This window comes from Hippichthys cyanospilos, chromosome 9 (genome assembly GCF_059441005.1).
Source record: "Hippichthys cyanospilos isolate Australia breed blue-spotted pipefish chromosome 9, RoL_Hcya_1.0, whole genome shotgun sequence".
NCBI lineage: Eukaryota > Metazoa > Chordata > Actinopteri > Syngnathiformes > Syngnathidae > Hippichthys > Hippichthys cyanospilos.
In genome coordinates, this window is record NC_142377.1 from 23,722,498 (window position 1) to 23,743,642 (window position 21,145).

At 56.0% G+C, this 21,145-nt stretch overlaps 1 protein-coding gene across 1 annotated transcript; it reads left to right on the plus strand.

The window, feature by feature from the left end:
• Positions 1-26: 26 nt before the first annotated feature.
• On the plus strand, positions 27-18,620 carry LOC148419668 (dedicator of cytokinesis protein 3-like). Its single transcript, XM_088422618.1, has 52 exons — positions 27-580; positions 672-779; positions 3,498-3,581; positions 3,679-3,719; positions 3,820-3,875; positions 4,173-4,266; positions 4,367-4,515; positions 4,580-4,664; positions 4,739-4,777; positions 5,421-5,581; positions 5,680-5,752; positions 5,834-5,894; positions 5,958-6,105; positions 6,179-6,267; positions 7,033-7,158; positions 7,226-7,350; positions 7,555-7,717; positions 7,789-7,895; positions 7,978-8,140; positions 8,248-8,345; positions 8,652-8,735; positions 9,121-9,221; positions 9,286-9,367; positions 9,486-9,656; positions 9,979-10,162; positions 10,260-10,387; positions 10,603-10,749; positions 11,228-11,326; positions 11,778-11,872; positions 11,945-12,020; positions 12,125-12,225; positions 12,475-12,533; positions 12,608-12,756; positions 12,902-12,987; positions 13,087-13,113; positions 13,255-13,350; positions 13,443-13,503; positions 13,574-13,667; positions 13,734-13,882; positions 13,970-14,056; positions 14,155-14,259; positions 14,337-14,478; positions 14,547-14,713; positions 14,976-15,062; positions 15,233-15,415; positions 15,505-15,588; positions 15,707-15,823; positions 16,106-16,182; positions 16,576-16,639; positions 17,341-17,398; positions 17,461-17,586; positions 18,032-18,620. The coding sequence occupies exons 2-52, from the start codon at positions 743-745 to the stop codon at positions 18,208-18,210; spliced, it is 5,364 nt and encodes a 1,787-aa protein (XP_088278744.1). The 5' UTR covers positions 27-580; positions 672-742; the 3' UTR covers positions 18,211-18,620.
• Positions 18,621-21,145: the final 2,525 nt, after the last annotated feature.

A 21,145-nucleotide genomic window follows, 5' to 3' on the forward strand; every position in this document is an offset into this window, starting at 1 on the left:
CTTAACGAACCGAGTCTCGATTAGAAGCACCTGTGGCTAAAGTCAACTGTCCCGGGCTTTCCATTTCTGGACGCGGATTTCCCATCTCCGGTCAAACGGGATGAACTCAGCTAGGGAGCGCGCGCCCCCGAGGCCGTCGCCTTGTACGTCGAAACCAAAAGGAGCTCTGGCCAAGAAAGGGCAAACTGAAAGGGCAAACTGGGTTTGCGCGACGGTTTCGAGTGGGCGACGGCGACTGCCCGCGCTCTTTCGGCTGCCGTCCAGCAGATGGCGCCGTCCGGTAACCCGATCGTCTAGTGTCCGGCGGCACGGGCGCGAGCCGACCCGAGCCGAGTCGAGCCGTCAGGCAACACGAGCCGCTCGTCAGTCCCCAAAGTTACTTCCTGCGTTTGGGCTTTGCGGCTTTCATTTGAGTTTGAGACGCCGGCGCGATCGTGCGCCTCGATTCATCTGCGGAATTCACGCGCATGCGCTCAGACTGGCCCCCGACGATCCTCTTAGAAGCGTGCGCGCTCACGTCGCTCATCTGATTGCACGTTGATGAATAGGAGCGCGACGGCGACCCTCCGAGAGCAACGCGGTGAGGATGATGCCGTCGCCGCCGCCGATGATGATGATGCTGACGCACGAAGCCAACTTGCCGGCCGATCTTTTTGTTCCCGTTACTCCAGCGTTTTGCGCGGACGCCCCCGGGACGTTTACGCTTCCGTGAAGACCGAGCGCGAGCGAACTTTTTGACGTCATGTGGACGCTGACCGACGACGAGAGGCTCGGAGTGGGTGAGTCAGTCGCTCCTGCCTTCCAACCAAGATAAGCGCGCGGAAGAGTTTAGTGGACTCTGACGAGTAACCCGAAAAATGCCAAAAGGTCCTGCAAAATGTAGAAGCGTGAAGCAAACTCGCGGCGTCCTTCTTGTTTGCTAAAGGTTGACATTTTTCTCCAAAATTGGCCTGCATTGTCGCTCGGGTACCCGGGCGACTGGGGGGTCCACTTGGGATTGTGGGCTTTGCCAGATAAAAATGTTGTTTGACACTTGAGTGAAAATCCCACCAAGCTGGAAATTTAATCTAACCCTGAGCCGAACTCTATCAGGCCATGTGCATTTCTGGCGGCCTAAGCCCGTTTTCCTTTCAACGTTAACAGAAGAAAAAAAAACATATATAAACCAACTTTCAACAACTGTTAATTATTTCGTGCAGTGTTTATGCGGGCTACAGATTAGTCTAAAAACAATAACCAAGTGCGTCAAAGTGCCTGAAAAGAAAAGAAAAAGAGATGACTATTGTCATTTTCTTGCAATTGCATTTCACGTGACAAAAACAAAAGCCTTTTCCCGGGGTCATGCGTGCCCCCTGGCATCACCTCGTCCCCCGCCCCACTATTTTAGAAGAGCCGCCTTAGGCGATCCTATTCACAATTGGCAACAAAAGGCGGAAAAACAATGACAATGTTTTTTTTGGCCGCATGAAAAGCCCTTATTGGTTTTTTAGACTATCGTTTAAAATCATTTAAATTTCAAAACACATTGAATCCAAAAAATACGTGCGCCCCACTTTTCCTAAAGAAGCCCTGTTGCAAAATGCTAGACGGCCTTTGCCTTCGGCGGCGCTTCCCATGCGATCGCCTGACCTTGAGGAAGAACTTCCAACTGCTCTTCTTAAATTTCCCCCAAATTCCCAACCGCGTTTGTCAGCGCTCTGCTGTGTTTGTGTGACGCATTTCCCGGTGCTTTGATGTCAAGCAATTTCCCGCTCGGCGGGGCGGGCGCTCGCTCCTTTTGACGGCCGAGGGAGCTCGCGTGCCCTCCGGCGCCCCGAAAAGAAGGCGGCGGGAACGGCTCGGGCGGTTACGGGAGTCCGGCAGGCCCGAATTCTCCGAAAGCGGCCTCGGGTCGCGGGGTCCCTTGATCGGAAACGACGGGCGTCATCTTCTCCTTCGCGTGGCCGCGTCCGTTTATTTGAGATTGAGGTTAAAGGCTCCAAGATGGCCGCCGGCTTTTCTCTCGCTCCATCAACTCGCTGATCTGGGAGCGCTCTTACCGCTTGTGTCCATTTGCAGCCAGTTTGTCTTTTCTTCTCCCCTTTGGGCATCTGCGTGTCCAGATGGTCAGACGTTGTGAAAGTAGAGCAGCGGGTTAAGCCACTTCAGCACTTGCGCATTGATTGTGCGTGTGCGCGCGCGTGCCAGTCATCCTCACAGCGGATGTCTCACCAGCATTTTGTTTTGCTCTTGACGGACCTAAAGAACATCCAACAAAGCATGTGTTCACCTTTTTACTTTTCTCTGCAAGCATGCATGCTGAGACCTACCCGCACGCGCGCACGCGCTGACACGTGGGCACACGTGCACGCGCGAAGCCCTATCCAGGTCACTAAGTTGATGTGATTACATTTTTATAACAGTCGCCTGAAGCGCTCGCTCACTTTATTTTTTTCGCTCCGGCGCAGCGGCTTGTGAGCGTGAAGCTAACCCTAAGCCTCGCTCGCTTGCGCTTGTGTTTGAGGGGGTCACGCTGCCACTGACGCGCTAACAAAAATTTGGTGGTGAGGACTCATCCTCACGGTAATCCGTCAGGAATTCTGCTTCATCGGCTTTAATCCCTCTTTTGTCCCGACGGCATAAGCGGCCGCTCGCCAAACCCTCTTGACGCTTATCAATTCATTGCCCATAGCTTGTTGCCACACGGGAACGCGCGCGCTCACTCGCCTTAGAGTTATTGGTGATGTGGGTCAGCGGTCGTCGTCGCCCCGCCCCCCGAAGCGGCGGCGTATTTATGTTTTTTTGTTCCGAGCCAAACGCAAAAGCCAAAGCGCGCGGATGTTGCGCTCGCTTCTGGTTGGACGGTTAAACGAGCGTGATGTCGCCAAAGATGCCGGCAGGAGACGCGAGTGACACCTTTACTACACGCGAGCGACACGGGGCGCGCCGGTCCCATCCGAGCGCGATTGACCGAGCTTTAGGCGGGCGTGTCCAAAGCCGGTCCTCCAGGTTCCCTATCCTGCGTGTTTTTTGAGAGTTCTATCCTCCCGACGCACCCGATTGAAATGACGCGTCCGTCGGAAGCCCGATAACCGTCCCCGTCGTTTGAATCGGCCGCATTGGCCGACGGACAGGTGAAAAAGGCGCAGGCTGGCGGGCTCTCCGGGGCCACGCCCGGCCCAAGGAACCCGACGCAACGTGAGCACGGTTGGCCGCCAGCGACCGCGCCCAACTCGCCTGGGCGCCGGCTTCTCCAGCGCGGCCATTTCCAACCGGCGCACAGGAGCCGTCGCATCCAAACGGGCGGAATCCTGACAATCCCGGCAAACGTAACCCCGCCGCGCCAGCTTTGGCCCGTCTGGCTTTGGCGACAGACGGGCAAAATACCAGCAAGGATGGAGTCCAGGCGGGAGCACTTTGACGGCGCAGTCGGCTTTGCCGCGGCGTCGACTTCTCCGAAAGTGTAAGCGAGCGGCGCTCTCGGGCGTCGTTCCTCATTTCGCGCGCTTCCTCCGCAGCCATCTTCAGCTTCCGGAGCGACGTCCCCCACGCGTTGACGTTGGAGCTGGGCGAGACCGTCGGCATCCTGGAGAAATGCCAAGGTAACTTTTCCGGTTCCCGACCGAGTCCGGGACCGGCCGTAGCGTTTTCGGCGGAGGAGCAAAAAGGAGCTGCTTTGTGCTTTTTTTTTTTCCTCAGGATGGTTCAGAGGATTCTCCTGCAGGAGGTCAAATGTCAAAGTAAGAAGGCTATTATTTCACTCCTATTCCTGGTGTGCGTCTTGACGTAAAGTCGCTGTTGTTGATATGACTTGTCGTTTGCGTCTTTTCCTCTCCGCAGGGAATTTTCCCGCGCAGCTACATTCACGTGAAGAAATGCGGCGCGGCCAAGGAAGGGTAGGCGCGCTCCTACTCAACGAACCGCTCCACGCTCACCCGGAGCGCTGAAGCTCAGGCGCTGCTCGCGCCGGTCGCAAGCGCGGCCAAGAAGCGCTTCGGGAACGAGAAAAGGCTTCTCCTTTGTTCTGGTCGTCTCGCGACATCTCAAGCGACCGCTGGACGCGCCGTCGCCGTCTTGATATCTTTCGTGTGCGAGCGCGTGTCCGTCGTTGAGCTGTCGTTGAATTGACGTGTTCATCAAGCATAATTGTCATTCTTCATTCCTGAGAAGGCGGCGTCCGGTATATTGTTCAGGCCCGGTGCGGCGTCGCCCGTGGAAGACGCGCTGGTCAACGAGCTGACGTCCACGCTTCGGGAATGGGCGCCGTTGTGGAAGCGGCTCTACGTGGTGAGGGGCTACTCTGTCTCTCCTTTTTGTCGCGGGCGACACGGTGCGCGCGACGACCGCGAGCCCGACCCGGAATTTGAACGGCGTCTTGGGCCGGCAGAGGCACAAGGTGGATTCCTTCTTCCAAGTGGCTCACGTCATGTCCGAGCTGATGGAGCTGAGGAGGCAGCTGAGCGCGACGCAGCTGACGGAACAACGCCGGCGGGACCTCAAAAGACACGTGACAGCCAGACTGGACTGGGGCAACGAGTGAGAGCAGGCGCCGGCGCCCCTTCGCGCGCCTTCCTTACTTGTCTCCTCTGCCTCTTTCCAGGCATTTGGGTTTGGACCTGGTGCCGAGAAAGGAGTTTGAGATGGTGGATGAGGATGAGGTCAGCGTGACGGATCTTTACAAGATGGTGAGTTTGAGTCGCCGGCCTTCGCTTCAACTCCAAACGACGCTTGCATACGGATTCCACGTTGTTCTTCGCAGCATCTCGGCGGCAGAAGCAACGTTCAGCACGGCTCGCAGGTTTGTCAGCTTTGCGTCGGACCCGCCCGAAACCCGCCAAAGTTTACGATGACGAGCTCAAAGCGGGGCGACCGACTCGTTTCCAAAGTCGACTCGGAGCGCTCGAGGAATGACGCAATAGCAAAACAAAAGGGAGCCGACGTGAAAGGGTTCCTGACGGCTAAGGACGCGACACGGTAGCCCCTCCAATCGAAACGCTCCCGACGTCAATGAAGGAGTGAGTTTGAAAAGGACGCCAAGCGCAGAGGACTGGTGAATAAGCGTGTCTCGCCGGCCGGGAAAAGGCCCGAACGGCCAAGGTCCAGCAAAGAGTCGGGTCGCCCGGAAAGGTGGAGCGGCCCCGCGAAGAGGCGGAGCGCGCGGAAGGCCGACCGGGCGACGGCGGGGCGCGGAAGAGCCCGCGGCCCTCCCGCTCGGCATCGTCGTCCGGCTCGTGCCCGGCGAGGCCGCCGAGCTCGAGGCCCGACGGGACCCGGACAAAAGTGCCGACGTCTCGGACAAATGAAAGAAAGCCGCCGGCGGTTCCGGACCCGACCCGACGCGTCGCGCGACATGTAGTTTTGATGTTTCGGGAAAGAATGGAGTGCGCGCCTCCCTCGAATCCGCCCGGAAATGACCCAGATGATTTTGGAATGACCCGCAGACGCAGGGTAACCCCGGACAGAGGCCCGGCGGCGACCCGCGCGGAGGTCCGCTGACGCACCACTTACTTCTCAACCTGAAGAGCTTCACCTCCAACAACATGGGCGAGGCCAGCGACATCTTCTTTTGGCTCTACGATTTGAGGGAGGGAAAAAACATCAGGTGGGTTTCGGGGGCCTGTCGGAAGACCCCCCCCCCCCCCCCCCCTTCCCCCCCAAGAAGATTTGAGAGTGACGCTCGCCGTCCCGCTTGTCTTGCAGTGAGAAGTTCCTAGTCAGACTCAACAAAAACGGAGCGCCCAAGAAGACGGACGGGACGTGCGCTCTTTTCACGGTGGGTGGGGCTCTCTCGGCCGCCGGGCCGCCCCCGTCCCGCTCGCCTTGTAACGCCGCCAGCGTGCGTGCGCGCGCCCAGGACTTGAGCAACAGAGACATGAAGAGAGACCTGTACATCGTCTCGCAAGTGATACGCACAGGTAAAGCGGCCGCGGCGGCGCCGCCCTGACAATTTCCGACGACATCGCTGTTTGCCGTCGCAGGGAGAATGCTGCTGAACGAGCCCAAAAAAGGTCCGGCGCACGTTCGATATCGCCGCCCTTACGGCTGCGCCGTTCTGGCTATGAGCGACGTTTTGCAAACCATCTCCGAACTCAAAGAGGAGAAGGACTTTGTCCTTAAAGTCTACATGTGAGTTTTCCTCCGCTTCTCACAAGGGCACGATAGCGGCAGACGTGAGTTGTACCCGAAATTCGACCTGCAGGTGCAACAACGAGAGCGAGTGGTACCAGATCCACGAGAACATCATCCGAAAGTCCAGCAGCAAATACTCGGCGCCCGGAACCAACTACGGTGGGAGCGGCTCGGGACCTTCCATCTCGGACGGATTAGAACCATGCGATGGTTTTATATGGCTCTTTTGCCGTTGCGCACACCCGAGCGCTCGCGGAGGACGCGTTCTTCACCTTCGTACACTTGTGGCGGTAAACTGCATATGTAGTGCCTAACCCTAACCCGCCGATGTTTGCTCATCGGCCATGCATACGCGCGGTACGTGCCAGCCGCGAACCAGGGTGCGAAGTCTCCGCTTAGCCCAAGTACACGACGGCGCCCGACTTGGGGGGAAGCGGGCTTCCGGCAGAGGGGCCGTCAGCACCTCCTGAGCCGAGCGGTCATTCTCGGGGCCGCTCGGCGCAAGGGGTCCACGAACTCTTTTTAAACCCTTGGCCGAGCGAGAGTCCTTCGCCCCTCGCTCGGCCAAGGGGAGCAAAGCTCCCCTTTGGGGGTACCTCCTTCTAGGTAGATGTGCCCCAAAAAACTGTCTGCACGTGCAAAACAAGCAACCAGACATACAAAAAACCCCGAGTCGGAAAAGTGCTCTGAAGCGTCGCCCGAATCCACGTAGATATTTGCAAAGGTCGGAGAGCCTTTTCTAACGCGGGGAGTGGCGCGGCGAGCTCGTTTTCTAGACGAGCCGCCGCAAAGCGGAAGGACGAGGACGGAAGGGCGCATCCCTGCACGAATCCGCAGTTTTATTTTTCGGCCACGCTCGCCGGAACTGGGCGCGGCCTCGGGGCGCGTCGTCATCCGGCTCCCGTTGACGAGGTCTTGTCGCAGGTGTCACCATCTCGCTGCAGCTGTTGCGCAGCCACGCGGAGGAGCTACGTCACGAAGGTGCACGTTTATGGAGCGGGAGCGTGAGCGTGACGCCCAAGCTGGGCTTCCCTGATATCATCATGCCCGGTGAGCGTGCGCGTTTCGCCGACGCCGCGCCGTCCCTTATAATGACCCCCTGCCGTCGGCCTTCAAGGCGACACGCGCAACGACTTGTATTTGACGCTGGATCGAGGGGACTTTGAAAGAGGAGGAAAAAGCGTTCAGAAGAATGTGGAAGTAGGCGTTTTTGTGCTGGACGCCACTGGAGAACTTGTCCAGGTAGGTCTCAGATCCGGTCGCCAGCCGGCCGACGAGGTTTTTAAAAACTTTAGCGGTCGACCGAGGCGCGTCTCTGACGGCCGAGGTATTTTCCCCACCTAAATGAAAATTCCAAATATGGAAAACGCCAAACCCGCACGAAATGTGTCTCGGGTCAAGATAAGTAGCGGTAGGAATCATTGTCCCTTTAACCCGGCGGAGCAGGACTGCATCAGCGTGGGTTGCGGCGAGCCAGGGGTGACAGAACACGCCTCCTTGGTGCTCTACCACAACAACAGCCCCCGGTGGAGCGAGGCCCTCAAACTGGCCGTTCCCGTGGACGGCTTTCGAGGTTCCCATCTCCGCTTCGAGTTCCGACATTGCTCCAGTGAGTTTGGCAGCCCCCGTTTGGAGCGCGTGGCCGTCGTCAGCTTGTCTTCCTGTCTCTGCTCCTTCCAGCTAAGGACAAAGGAGAAAAGAAACTCTTTGCCTTTGCCTTCACGCCACTGATGAGGGACGACGGGAGCACGCTGTCCGACCAGAGCCACGAACTCTTCGTTTACAAGGCAACTTTTTTTTTTTTGCTTCTGGGCCGGCCGCGTCATTTTGCGCTCCGACCGTCGCCCCGAATCTCTGCGGTGCCCTCAGTGTGACGAAAGCGGCGCCCTGCGGAACCCCGCCCTCTACCTGGGCCTGCCTTGCTGCAAAGACGACGTGAGCCCGAGCCTTCCCGCCGCGGCCTTCCAGCGCAGCGCCAAGGAAACTTTCTGGATCTCCACCCAGCTCTCGTCCACCAAGCTCACGCAGAACGGTATGGACGCGGGGTCCGCGCCCGGGCGCCGGTGGCCCGGACCCGCTCGAGGTTACGACGGCCGCGCGTGCCAAAGGGAAGCTGTGAAAGCTTTCTCCGTCCGCTAGCGGACCTGCTGGCTCTGCTGAAGTGGAAAGCTCACCCCGACAGAGTCGGCGAAGTCCTGGGTCGTCTGCGGCACGTGGGCGGAGAGGAAATTGTCAAGGTGAGCTCATCCCGTCCCCTTCTACCCCACCTTCCCATTCGACCGCTCGCCGGACGACTTTTGCGGAGTTTACGGAACGGCGACGTTGGCGCGTTCTTCGGTTGTATGTTGTTTTCGGGAAGAGTGCAGAATATGAAGGATGTTATCCTGTCCTCACGCGCACACATGTAGGAAATCTATAAATCTGCCTTCCAACGTGGCTTGCGTAGCTTCCAAAACACGGTGCGACGCGTCGGGAATGATTTGAACATGAACTCGCGTCGAATGTGTCGGCGCAACTACTGTAACTGTGGTCTTTTTCCCCAGTTTCTTCAAGACATTCTGGACACAATGTTTTCCATTCTGGATGACAACACGGACAAATATGGCCCTCTGGTTTTTCAGTCCCTGGTAACGTGAAAGCCTAATCCACTCCTCTAACAGGAAGCAAAGTAGCCTTTGCACAAATCTTTATTCATTTTGAGAATAAGTGCCATCTTCAGTTCGTTCTTCATGCCGGCTGTTTATTTTCCATACGATCGTTAGCCAATATGTTGCGAGACCCCAACCATTGCCAGGAATCAAATGTATAGACATGATGACATCACAAAGATGGCTCAGACCCTACTAGGGTGGAACCTAAAGGAGGGGCGGAAAAAAAAAGCAACCTCTGCATTGATGAAGGGCACCAGCATAGTGCTTGTCTTTTTTGATTGGCCGCCAACAAGGGCCAAATTTACAAGGGGATATTTTCAAAACTTCCAATTGCAATATTAATTCTGGAATTCCGTCGCAGGTGTTTGTCATCAATTTGCTGAGGGACAACAAATATTTCCACTTCCGAGCTGTCATGGACACGTACATTCACAAACACTTTGCCGGCGCTCTGGCCTACAAGTGGGTAGCGGCGCCGGCATGCGCGTGCGCGAGCGTAAGTTGCTGAAGCTCTTTTGCGCCTCAGGGAGCTGATCCGCTGTCTCCGCTTATCGGTGGACCGTTGGGCCGAGGCGACGCGGCAAGATCACGTACAGGACGTCACGCGGGTGAGACGCGGCCGCTCGAGCCGTCGCCCCTCGGCGAGGGCCCGTTTGGTTTTTTGGCCGCTCGGCGGACGAGCGGCTCGTTGCGCGAATCCCAACGACGCCGCCACCTGACCGGCAGGCGCTGGAGTATTTGTTCAAGTTCGCGGTTCGGTCTCGGAGCCTTTACTCCCGCGCCACCTGCGGGATGGAGGAGGAAGAGTTTCGCTGCAGCGTCCAGGAGCTCTTTCAGTCCATCCGCTCGGTCGTCGGTCTGGAGCGGCCCGGCTGCGAGAGCCTCCTCTTCGCTCAGGTGGGCAGACCCGGTCGAATACTTTTAACGATCGGATCCTTCGCTGCTTTCTGTCACCGCCGAATCGGTGGGTAGGCGTGCCGTACGGCGCGCCCAAATAGCCCTTGGCCAAAATACAGACCGAGAAAGGTGTTTCACTTGGACCTGCGCACGAAACACGGCTCCGTATGCTTGGCTCGTGTGATTTTCCCCGCCTCGCCGACAAGGACGCGACCGCGGAAGGACGGCTTTGTAGCCTTTCCCCGAACGTCTGCCGCGTTGCGCTCGGACTCCCCAAACACCTTCCGCGTTGGCCGCAAAGTCGCTGCGACCTTTTCGGCAGGTGGCTGTGTTGAACTCTGCCCCGGCCATCTTTGATGAGCTGCTGCACGCGTTTTCGGTCCGAGAAGTGGCAGAATTTGCTCGCGCCACTTTTGCCAGTTTGCCCTCCGCGGGGAACGCCACGGACGCCGTCAAGTTGCAGTCCATCGCCCGTACCGTGGACGGCAGGCTCTTTTCCTTCCCAGGTGAGAGAGTTTGAGCACGCCTCGACGGGCCCGCTTGAACAGACGTAAGCAATGTGCGTACGTGCGTGCGTGTGCCCGCATGTGTCCGACGGGCTAGAGTCTCGAAGGATTTTACTTCCGGTGGTTCTTCATCACGTTCATCTCCATCTGAGGCATCTGAAGGAGCTCCCCGCGTGTTCCGGGATCCTCACTTCTCTTTTCTCGATCATCAAGTGCAGCTCGCCGGTAACGCGCGCGCACGCACGCAGATTCACCGACGCGCAGGAAAACACGATTGTTGTTTTGCATCTCGATTGAAACGTAGCTCGCTCGGCCGGTTCGCGCGTTAAAACGAGACCCTATCCGACTAGACGGGTCTGCGTGCAACTTTTCATAGAAGGCGCAAAAGGTCGGAAAGTGCGTTTGCTCGTCCTCGGCTTTCACTGCTCTTCGTCCGGCAGGATGCGTCTTTGCACGAGGAGGTGGAGATGATGGTGGAGTCTCTGTTGGATGTCCTGCTGCAGACCTCTCTCACCCTCATGAACGGCAGCCGATCGCAGGAGGCGTTAAGAGGTCAGCGCTGTGCGCAGTGCACCGCCGAGACCTCGGTGAGTGGCCGGCCACCCGAAGCTGCCGGCGGGTGGGGTAAGGGTTAGGACACCGGATGCGCCCGCGCCATCTTTCCCCACCGGGAGTACAAGACGCGCAACCGCGTTATCATCTTATCCGCCGAGTGTTTGAATGCCTCGGACTCAGCGTTCAGGCCGCTTTATTAAAGTGATGGCGATTGTTGTTTTCATCCAGTTCAAATAAACATTTCGCAGACCTCCTACCCCCACACGCTTGAGCGTGCGCGAGCGCGCACACACTAACGCGTTTATCATTCGCTCGTTGGAGGCCATCTCTTGAGTTTCCCCTCAGAGCTTTTCAGCACTCTGCCGCGCTGGCGGCGGATGCGGATTTAGCGTACGTGCTATTTGATTTGCCGAGTTTGAGCGGGCTCGACGGACCGGGTCACGTGTCCTCGGCGGCTCGCCGTCAATCCGGTCCCCTCGTTGACGGGCCGACGTGTGTTCTTCTGGGCAGGGAGAATTTGTGTCCTCCCTTATGTCACTCCTCCGGCACATGACTGACGTCCACTTCCAACACCTGATAGACAGCTTCCAGAGCAAAGAAGTTCTCAAGGTATGTCCAAGTCTTTCAAGCGCGGGCTTGAATAACTAGAAGAAGAATAGCTCCCTGAATCCAGAAGGCTTGCGGAGTTACCAATTTGCATTTGGGTTGGGCAAAGGAGCCTTGTGCCTGCCGAGCGGTCGCCGGGAAAAAGGCGCCTGGCAGCAGGAGGTGCAAGGTGTGGCCCGTCGGCCGCCGAGAACGGCGCCCCGACACCCGTTCCCCCCTCCCGCTCCCTTCCCCCGACAAAGGCCTCGTGGCATGGGAAGCGCGGCGGGAGCGCCGGCCATTTAGCCCACAAACAAGTGAATGAATTGCGCGCACCGGGCCCTAAATAGGGAAAGCGCACACCTCCGACTCTGAAGCGGCCAAGCCATTTGGATTCCAGATGAGACGCGATCGACATGCAGCAAGAGTCCCGCTCTCTGCCTTAAACCCCCGCGTCTATCTTTTGTCTCATCAGGAGTTCATGATGAAGATTTGGTGCGTGTTCCGAAACCTGATGAAACTGAGTATTTTCCCGCCCGACTGGAACGTGATGAGGCTCCTGACTAGCCAGTAAGGCGGTGCGCGCCGGACGGCCGGGAAGGCCGCCCGCCCTGTGACTGACTTTGCCTGTGCGCTTTTCAGCATCATCCTGAGCACGGTGCGGCGCCTCGCGCCCTTTCAGCTCGACAGCTTCGTAGGAGCCGACTTTGACTTCAAGGTGGATGCGGCGGCAGCGACGCGGCGGCAGCGACGCGGCTCCGGCGCCGTGTGATGGCCTCCCCTTTACGCCGCCGCCTTTCACCTCTGTCCTTTTGAGCGCAGATGTGGAGCTCCTACTTCAGTCTGGCTGTTTTATACATCAACCAGCCCAGTTTGCAGCTGGAAAACATGTGTCCATCTAAAAGGAAGAAGATCTTTGACAAGTAAGCACATGTTTGCACAACAATGCCTGTATCCCAAACTCAGCATAGGTTTAGCATAGAAAGGGTTAGGATTTGAATTCTGTTTGTGACGGTAGCGTTGTGGAATCTGAAGAAAAATGCTTGTTTGAGAGCTTCCCTCAAATCAAGTTGTCAATGTAAGTGAAAAAGAACAGGTGGCCTTCTCGAACGGGGTTCATTGTCAATCCGGTCACGAAAGGAAAACAAAAACGAGTCGAATTGCGACTGCAGGTACGGAGACATGAGGGTGACGATGACGTCCGAACTGTTCGGCGTGTGGCAGAACCTGGGTAAGAAGCGCCCGCTCGCCCGTCGCGCAAGACTGCTCTCTGCATCTTTTGTGTGAGAGTGGCATGTGCTCCAGGTGAAAACAAGATTCATTTCATTCCCGGCATGATCGGTCCCTTCCTGGGCGTGGCCTTGGTGCCCGAGGCGGAAGTCCGAAACCTCATGGTCCCGATATTCCACGACATGATGGACTGGGAGCAACGCAAAAACGGAAACTTCAAACAGGTTTGCCCTCGCTTCGGAGGGACTTTGGATGGTTGCTCGCATGGGATTTTGGCGTGTACGGGCCTCCGCGAAGGGATCGCCGGCCGACGTTTGGACGGCGGGCTTGCTCGCTGACACGCAGCCTGCGTTTGCGGCTGTTGCGCAGGTGGAGGCCGAGCTGGTTGACAAGCTGGACGCTTTGGTTTCGGAAGGCAAAGGCGACGACAACTATCGAGAGCTCTTCAGTTTGCTGTAAGGGCTCGGTCTTTGTGTGTTTGGAGGCATTTGGTTTCATTACCCCCCCGCCCCCCCTTTTTTTTTCCTTGCCTTGCCTTGTCCGACGGGGATCAGAACTCAGCTGTTTGGGCCCTACCCCAGGTATGCATCAACTAACACCTGTTAGAACGTCACTTTGTTTCACTACCTCCTCTTCCTAATTCCAATGGGTTTTGGCAGCCAGAAGGCCACCATAATGTCCAAAGATGCCTTTTCACCCTTTTTACTGTCGTCTTCTCAAAGTCTCTTGGAAAAGATCGAGCAGGAAACGTGGAGAGAGACGGGCGTCTCCTTGGTCACGTCGGCCACTCGACTGATGGAACGTCTCCTAGATTACAGGTGCCGCAAAGAGTCTATTTGTTCAGCTTGCATAATCCTAACCCTTGCAAACGGCTAAGAATAGTGAACGACCTTGGCCATCTGCTCTTCAGGGACTGCATGAGGTGGGACGTGACGGACAGCAAGAAGCCGGGCTGCTCTGTCAATATTTTGGTAAGGTGGGAGCATCGCGCGCGACTGTTGAGTCACAAGCGGTGAGCGACGGTGCGATGTTGACACTCAGAACTTCTACAAAACCGAGAGCAACAAAGAAGAGACATACATCCGCTATATCCACAAACTGTGCGACATGCATCTGCAGGCAGACAACTACACCGGTAGGGCGCACGCATGCACGCACGCGCACGACTGCAGGCGTGCATGTTGTTAACGTTGACCCGCAGAGGCAGCGTTTACGCTCTTGCTGTACTGGGAGTTGCTGCGCTGGGATGAGCGGCCATTGACAGATCTTCTGCATTATCCGGCTCAGTCCGAGTGGCGGCGCAAGGAGGCGCTCGGCCGCAAGCTCATCCACTATTTCAACAAAGGCAAGGTAAAGCCGGCGCGCCGCTCTGACCAACTCTGCGACGACGCGCGCGGCTAGTAAAGTCCCTGCAACCGTCTGCCGGGGCGTGTGCAGAGCTGGGAGTTTGGGATTCCTCTGTGCCGGGAACTGGCCTTCCAGTACGAAGCCTTGTACGACTACCAGAGTCTCAGCTGGATTCGGGTGAGCGCGAAAGGGACGGCTGGCCTCCCGCACGCCGTTCATCACCCGACGCACCTCATCGTATCAGACATATCCATCGTCTTGTGGTTGGCTTACAGAAATTGGAGGCGTCCTATTTCGACTCCATCATGGAGCAGCAACGGCTGGAGCCCAAATTCTTTCGGGTGGGATTCTACGGCAGGAAGTTCCCCTTCTTCCTCAGGGTAAGTTGAAGTCGCCCCGGGAGGAGGCACGCGCAGCCGTAAGCGGAGCATTCACCGTTTGAGTATCTTTTCGCCAGAACAAAGAGTTTGTTTTTCGCGGGCATGACTACGAAAGACTTGAGGCCTTTCAGCAGCGGATGCTAGGAGAGTTCCCGCAAGCCATCGCCATGCAGCACCCGAACCAGCCCGACGACGCCATTCTGCAGTGCGGCGCTCAGTGTATCCCGCATCGACGCGCGCGCGAGCCCGACTCAGTGTGTGCGATTTCCTTGACCGGCGGCGTCAAGACCTCCAGATTTACGCCGTCACGCCAGTTCCCGAAGCTGCCGCCGTCCTTCGGCTGGACAGAGTCCCCGAGCGGATCAAAAGCTTTTACCGCGTCAACAACGTTCGCCGTTTCCGTCATGACCGCCCTTTCCACAAAGGACCCAAAGATCCAGATAACGAGTTCAAGGTCAGTAACTGTGCGTCCTCACTCCTGTAAAAGCAAATCTGTTGAGGTCTTCACCATCGACGCGTAGTGGAAACTTCATCTGACTTCAGCTATTTTGGCAGTCAGTATAAACACCTGACGAGCATCAGGTTCCCTGAAAAAGGGATAGAAGCCAACGCGGGATGGAAACAAAGGCGTCCATGTATATTTGAAAAGCTCTTCAGGAAGTATAAATTCAGCCTGGACTCCTATGGATGACGTCAGGTCATTTGCTTTCTTCCAGAGCCTTTGGATTGAAAGAACCACACTTATCCTTGCCCATCCTTTACCTGGAATTTCATGCTGGTTTGAAGTGGAGAAGAGAGAACTGGTGAGAGACCAAGTCAATGCCGAACAAACAAACGAAGGGTGGGGAACACAATGAATTGTCACGGGGCGGACGGCTAAGCCAACCCAAGGGCGACAGGAAACGGGGTCTGGGAAGAACGTCCTCTCTGAAGGCAAAATCCAGTCATTTGATGCTAGCGGGAACCCTTTCAGGTGGAGGTGAGTCCGCTGCAAAATGCAGCCAGCGTGGTGGAGAACAAGAACCAGGAGCTGCGCTCGCTGATCAGTCGCTATCAGCTCAAGCGGCCGCATGGCGCAGACGTCAACCTTCTTAGCATGACGCTCAACGGGGTGGTGGACGCCGCCGTCAACGGCGGCGTCGCCAGATACCAGGAGGTGGGCCTAACCCGCCACGGGCCACCGCAATATATGCTGCGCCGCTTTGTCGGTTCCAAACGCCGGTGTTTGTCGCTTGCGTCGACCAGGCCTTCTTTGGCAGCGATTACATCGGCAGCCACCCTCGCGACGGCCCCGAGATCAGCCGGCTCAAACATTTGATGCAGGAGCAGGTGAGAAAGCAAGGTGTTGCACCCTGGGTGGTGCTTCGCACGCGGCGCTGCACGCTGCGCTGCACGCTGCGCTGCACGCACCTACAGCGGAAGACTCAGCCAAAAGCTTTTTTTGCAGGTGGACGTCCTAGCAGCCGGCCTGGCGCTGCACCACAAGCTGGCGCATCCTGAAATGCGTCCGCTGCACCACAAGTTGATGGACCAATTCCAGGTGATGAAGAGCAGCTTGGGCCACGTAAGAAATTCACCTCTAAAATCCTCTTCCGCCCCGCCGTCATCTCGGGCTCGAGTTTCCTCGCGTACTGCTTTGACGTTGCCTCACGCGCAACGATGCGCTCGCTCTGCAAGGATGGGGCGAGAAAGGGGCAACAGCAGCGTCTCCTTTTGCCCTGGTTAACGTGTTGGATATTTTGAACGGCGAGTTATTGCACTCTCCGCTAGTTGTGACTTGGTGCGCCGCGGGACCGACCTCTTCCACGACCACCCAAAGCTTACCGAAAAACACGTCACGTTGCAGGCTCCGCACGCTCCCGACCCAGCCGACTCTGTCGTAGGAATTGCCGGTCCCCGGCGCTTGAACGTGCACCCGCGCAGGTTAGTTGGGCTGCTCATCTGGAGCTTGGCTGAAGGTTGGATCGTCCTCCCGATTCACAAACCAGTCGCTTTTCTCCCGTGCGTGTGGATCCGATTCTTTACCTCAGCGGCTTTACAAAACTCGCGGGGAGCGTGTCAACTTCTACACCTGCTGGCAACACGTTTCGTCACCTCATAACCGCCCCGGCTTCACTGAGTGTCTTTCCCGCTTCACTGAGTGTCTTTCCCTGCCTTTCCCGCACTCACTTCCCACTCATTTCCCTCGAGTATCTCTTCTGCACTTCAAGTCATCACGCCGCGTGCCCAAGTGAAGTGTATTTGATTGCATCTTGGTGTTTGTCTTATTCCCATCTCTCCTCTTTGTCGACCTGGCTTCTCTCCTCGCATCTTCAGCGAGACGCCCAACGTGGGAAAAGTGCTGGTCCTGGCTGACGGCGAGGACTTCTACGGCATTCAGGTGAGCAAAAGAATTCTGGAGGCAGGCGCCCTCCCGGAGAAAGCCGGGCTCCAGCCTCGGCAGAGTGGCAGCAATATTTAGGATAAGATGACTTCTATTGTCTCATGAGGAAATTTGTCTTGGATAAATTGTTTAGACCGCAGCAGTGTTTAAACTGACAAACATGTAAAACAGACTTTTAAAAACAAATAAAAAACATCACACTAGCGTAGCTGCATGGTACAATCAGTGCAGAGGATTAGAACACCAGCATGTTCATAGCAATTCCTACAATCAGGTCAGGCTTGTGTCTCAAACAAAACATAATCCTGATATCAGGACACACGAGAAGAATAAAATATGAAGAAGTACAATGAATTGTTTGGTTTGTTTTCATTTAATTTAACCCTGCCAAGGCCCTTGGAATAAGCGGTTTGTTCTGAGAAGCTTACTCACCTTCCCGTGGATGGCCACTTGCTGTGGATGGCCACTTGCCGTTCAGCGATCTTTGCACCCAGTTAGAGTGGGGGTATGGTTGTGCGAGGGCAATGCGGTCTGGATGAATTAGAAAACAAAACCAAGTGGTTTGTCCTTTCTCAGTTTAAAACAAGCCCAAAAGACAGAGACGTACAAAGAATAACCATTTCAGCTATATGGTTTGGTCTTGAGTCAAGGTGATGCGGATGACAAAACTTGGGTTTCTTTCTTCCTACTTCCAACAGCTCATCAGCCCAGCTTGTAAACCCTGCAGCGACCCCAACCTGTCCTTCAGCGACAAAGGTGGGTCACCCGCTGGCCCGAAACGCGCAGCAAATCCTCAAAACCTCGTGTCGCTTTGGCAGTCGTGACTGTGGCCAGCAGTTGGAGTTTGGACAGCGGCACCATAGAGGTTTTACCCCTCGTGTCCGCTCCCATCGGTGATATCGTGGCACCTCCCGTTCCCCCCAGGACTGCGCCGGCGACACACGGTATGGCTGAGTCGCGCGCACCTCTCCTCACATTTCAAGATCATTAGTTAAATGGATCAGTCCGATCGAGACACCTACAGTCCTATGACTGTTCCCTAACCCTACTGTTCCCCCAGCCTTGCCTTCTTACACAAAGTCCACGGCAGCCTCCCACGTCACATCCCGCAGCCGCGACACCTGTCCACGCACTTTCATACACCCTTTGCACGCCCTGACGAACATTGATTTTTCTCCTACCCGTGTCCTTTTCATTCTCTCCACCAGGCTGTTGAATGTGTGAAAGAGTGTATGAATGCATGTATGAAACCTCTGGCCAGCTGATTTCCACATATTGAACATCCTTAAGTGCGCCCCCCCCATTTCATGACTCGAATAATTGTCATTATGGGGACCACCAACTTTGTTTTCAGTCTCGCATGCGGTGTTCCCTTGCCTCGCCCACCAGTCCAGCATCTCTCCCGGATGGCGCTAACTCCGCCCTGTCAGACGACAGCTCGGGGTCTACGCGGCGTAAGTCCCGGCGGCTCGGGTGACGCCTTCGACTCGGCGGGCAGACGGGTTGAGCAAGAAAGGGCGCATGCATCCGGCCTCTGTGGCCCCTCCGGCTCATCGGCCACAGCCTGAAACCTGCTTTGTCTGAGCCCCGCTGCCCCGCTCTACAATGCAAACCTTGCCGTTCGAGTCACCCCCCCATCCCCTCCTTTGTCAAGCCAGAGTGGCGTGGGCCACCCCCTCCCTCCTCTTCATGACGACCAGCATGCCGACTCATATTGGCCACCCATTGCTAATAGGGTTCACTTCCGTAGCTAATGTAGTGCATGTATGTGTTGCTTATGTTTGATACAACATAAACTGCGTAATTGGTTCATTATTTGTTTGTGGATCACATACATATTGAAAGTCAAACAATCCCCGATATATTTCACTAGTTCTTCCACTACAAGATATCACAAGATATCACATGCTGAACTCATCATCAGTCATTTTTGACCCAAATTTCTCTGTTGTTTTGAATAAAAGTACTCATAAATTGAGTCATTTTTGTACCTGATTTTGGGTGGCACGCACACCTCTGGAGTCCTTAAAACATTCACAATTAATATGAATAAAATAGATATGACTCAAGTCTTTATTTTACATTAAAAACCCAGATTATTTCAAGGACCCTCCTGTGCTTGTGGGACTAGGGAAATGACGTCGGGGCGCAAGGACCGCGCACGATCTCTCCTGCTTCGGCGGGGGAGTGACTGGGGTTAGGATATTCTAACCCCAACCCTAAAACCCAACTCTAATCCTTAACCCTAATTAACTACCCAGTGCCATCAACAGAAAAACAGAACTCCTGGTTCTGAATTGAAATATGAAAATTAAATAAAAGAAGGACAGAGAGAATGGAGCGCTCAGACGCACGCTCGCACTGGCCAGGTGCCCCGAAAGGCCGTTTCCAACCATTTCGATGGGGCACTGCCGGGAGGCCGCTGCAATGCCAGGCGTGTCCGCAAGAGGGCGCAAAAACGAGCCTTGCGAGCCCTGGGAGAAGGCTGCTGGATCAGCAGGAAATAGGGAAGTTTTTGAAGATGTCTCGGACGCGACATCTAAGAAGGAAGGTGGCAGGTGGACGAGAGCGGCACAAAAGCGGGGTAGGATTCCACCCGGATTCCAAATCTGCGGTCGGCGAGCCGCTGCGCCCGCCGCAAGTGGGTGTTTCGGGGATCATGGCGTATCTCCTCGCAACAAGGAGCGAGAGGGACGGGGGTGGCAGCGTCGCGTCCGGGAGGCCGAGCCGGTTCCGATGAACCCGGGTTTTACGGGTGTGCGATGCTGCGTTCGGGAGATACGGGCGGGGGGACTATTTGCCATTAAAATAAATAAAGGCTCACAGTTGCGCACGCGCAGGGGTTAGGGTTAGGGTTAGGGTTAGGTTTTTGTGAAAATATTCCCGGAGTCCAGCACAAGACCGTAGGGTTAGGGTTAGGGTTAGGGTTAGGGTTAACCGAAACTCCGTAATGCACGCTCCATGCCGGGGGGCCTCAGGATTTCCCTTCGGCCTCCGTTGTTCTCGAGCACTGGCCTTTTGCGTGTCATTTTTTCCACTTTCCCCCGAGCCCCGTGTGCGCCTTGTCGGCCTCTCATTATGTTTGACATTTTTTTATATATTTTTCTAGAGGGTCTGGATTTTTACACGTGCGCTTTTAGGGTTTAGGGTTAGGTTTATTGTTATAGGGTTAGGGTTAGGGTTAGGGTTAGGTTTATTGTTATAGGCCGGGAGCCGGTAAAGACCGCCATCCCGTGGTGCACTCGCCACGTCGGGGCAAACTTACGGGAGCCCCCTTTGTCACCGTGCCTCATGGTGTGAACCTGGACATCTCGTCTCCAGTGCCCACGTGCGGGTCCTTGACCTCCCGCAGCTGCTTTGGCCTCTGGGACTCGTGTGTGAATATGTTCCGAGAATGGGTTAGGGTTAGGGTTAGGGTTAGGGTTAGGGTTAGGGTTAGGGTTAGGTTTTTGGGTTAGAAACCGGGATCCGGTGAAGACCGAAGTCCCGTGGTGCACTCGCCACGTCGGGGCGGCATCAGGAACCCCCTTTTGCCACCTTTCAATCCCGAATGGGAGCCTCGTGTTTTGAATCTCGGCCATCTCTTGTCTCGGGATCCCCGTGTGCAGTACTGCACCTATCCGAGCTCGTCTCGGGTCCCGTGACTTGTGTGAATTTGAGAAGCTTATTCGCTCGGTGGGCGTGCTCGGTCCATCTTCCGTGAAAGTCGATTAGGCCGATTCCGCCCGCCACCGCGCTCAGCTCCTGCTAGGTAAGGTCCTGACCCCGTCGGCCTTCCGTCGGGGTCTCCCTGAGTGAGTCCGGTCCCCGATGTTCCTCCGTAGTCATCTTCGATCCGCCTTGGTTGAGTTTGGCGCCGGGCCGAAGTGGTCAAGATTAATCGTCCAAGGTCAATTGGTTAACATTATGCCAGGAGAGAGTGTGTTGGTTGTGGTTCGGACGTAGAGGTGAATTGGTTAAAATTTTGGTAGTACATCCCCTTGCTCCAAGGGGGTGCCGAGGTTGGGTTTAGGCACTTCCCAACTGAATGGAAATTGGTTAAGTTTAGACAACACACGCTCCGGGACTCCGGAGGTGCGTATTGGTTAAGTTTAGGCATTCGCCCCAAAGAAAACAAGGACATTTGGGTGGTCCGGCAGCCCCGCCGCTCCTTGGTTATGTGTTAGGGGTGTGGTAGGGTGTGCTATCCACCCACACTTCACGCCCCATTTTAAGTATTGGTTAAGTTTTAGCCATGAGGTCAATTGGTTGACATTAGGCGAGGAGCGAGAAGAGAAATTGGTTGTGTTTAGGGGATGGAGACGACTTGGTTAACATTAGGCAGTACCCCCCCTCCCCTCTCCCACTTTGGGGGGGTGCGCGCGCGCCAGGGTTGGGTTTGGACATTTCCACACTCCAACACCCTAGATATGAATCGGTTAAGTTTTAGGCGATCCACATTCCGGAGCTCCGGATCAGCTCATTGGTTGGGTTCTTATGCATTCCCCCGCTCCAGCCCAGCGG

What these genes read in the sequence shown, in the direction of transcription:
- LOC148419668 (XM_088422618.1), top strand. Translation starts at nt 743, where the DNA reads ATGTGGACGCTGACCGACGACGAGAGGCTCGGAGTGG. An exon ending in GCAGGAGGTCAAATGTCAAA is followed by an intron (nt 3,720 to 3,819) that starts GTAAGAAGGCTA and finishes TCCTCTCCGCAG; the next exon opens with GGAATTTTCCCGCGCAGCTA. An exon ending in TCTGCAGTGCGGCGCTCAGT is followed by an intron (nt 14,479 to 14,546) that starts GTATCCCGCATC and finishes GGCGGCGTCAAG; the next exon opens with ACCTCCAGATTTACGCCGTC.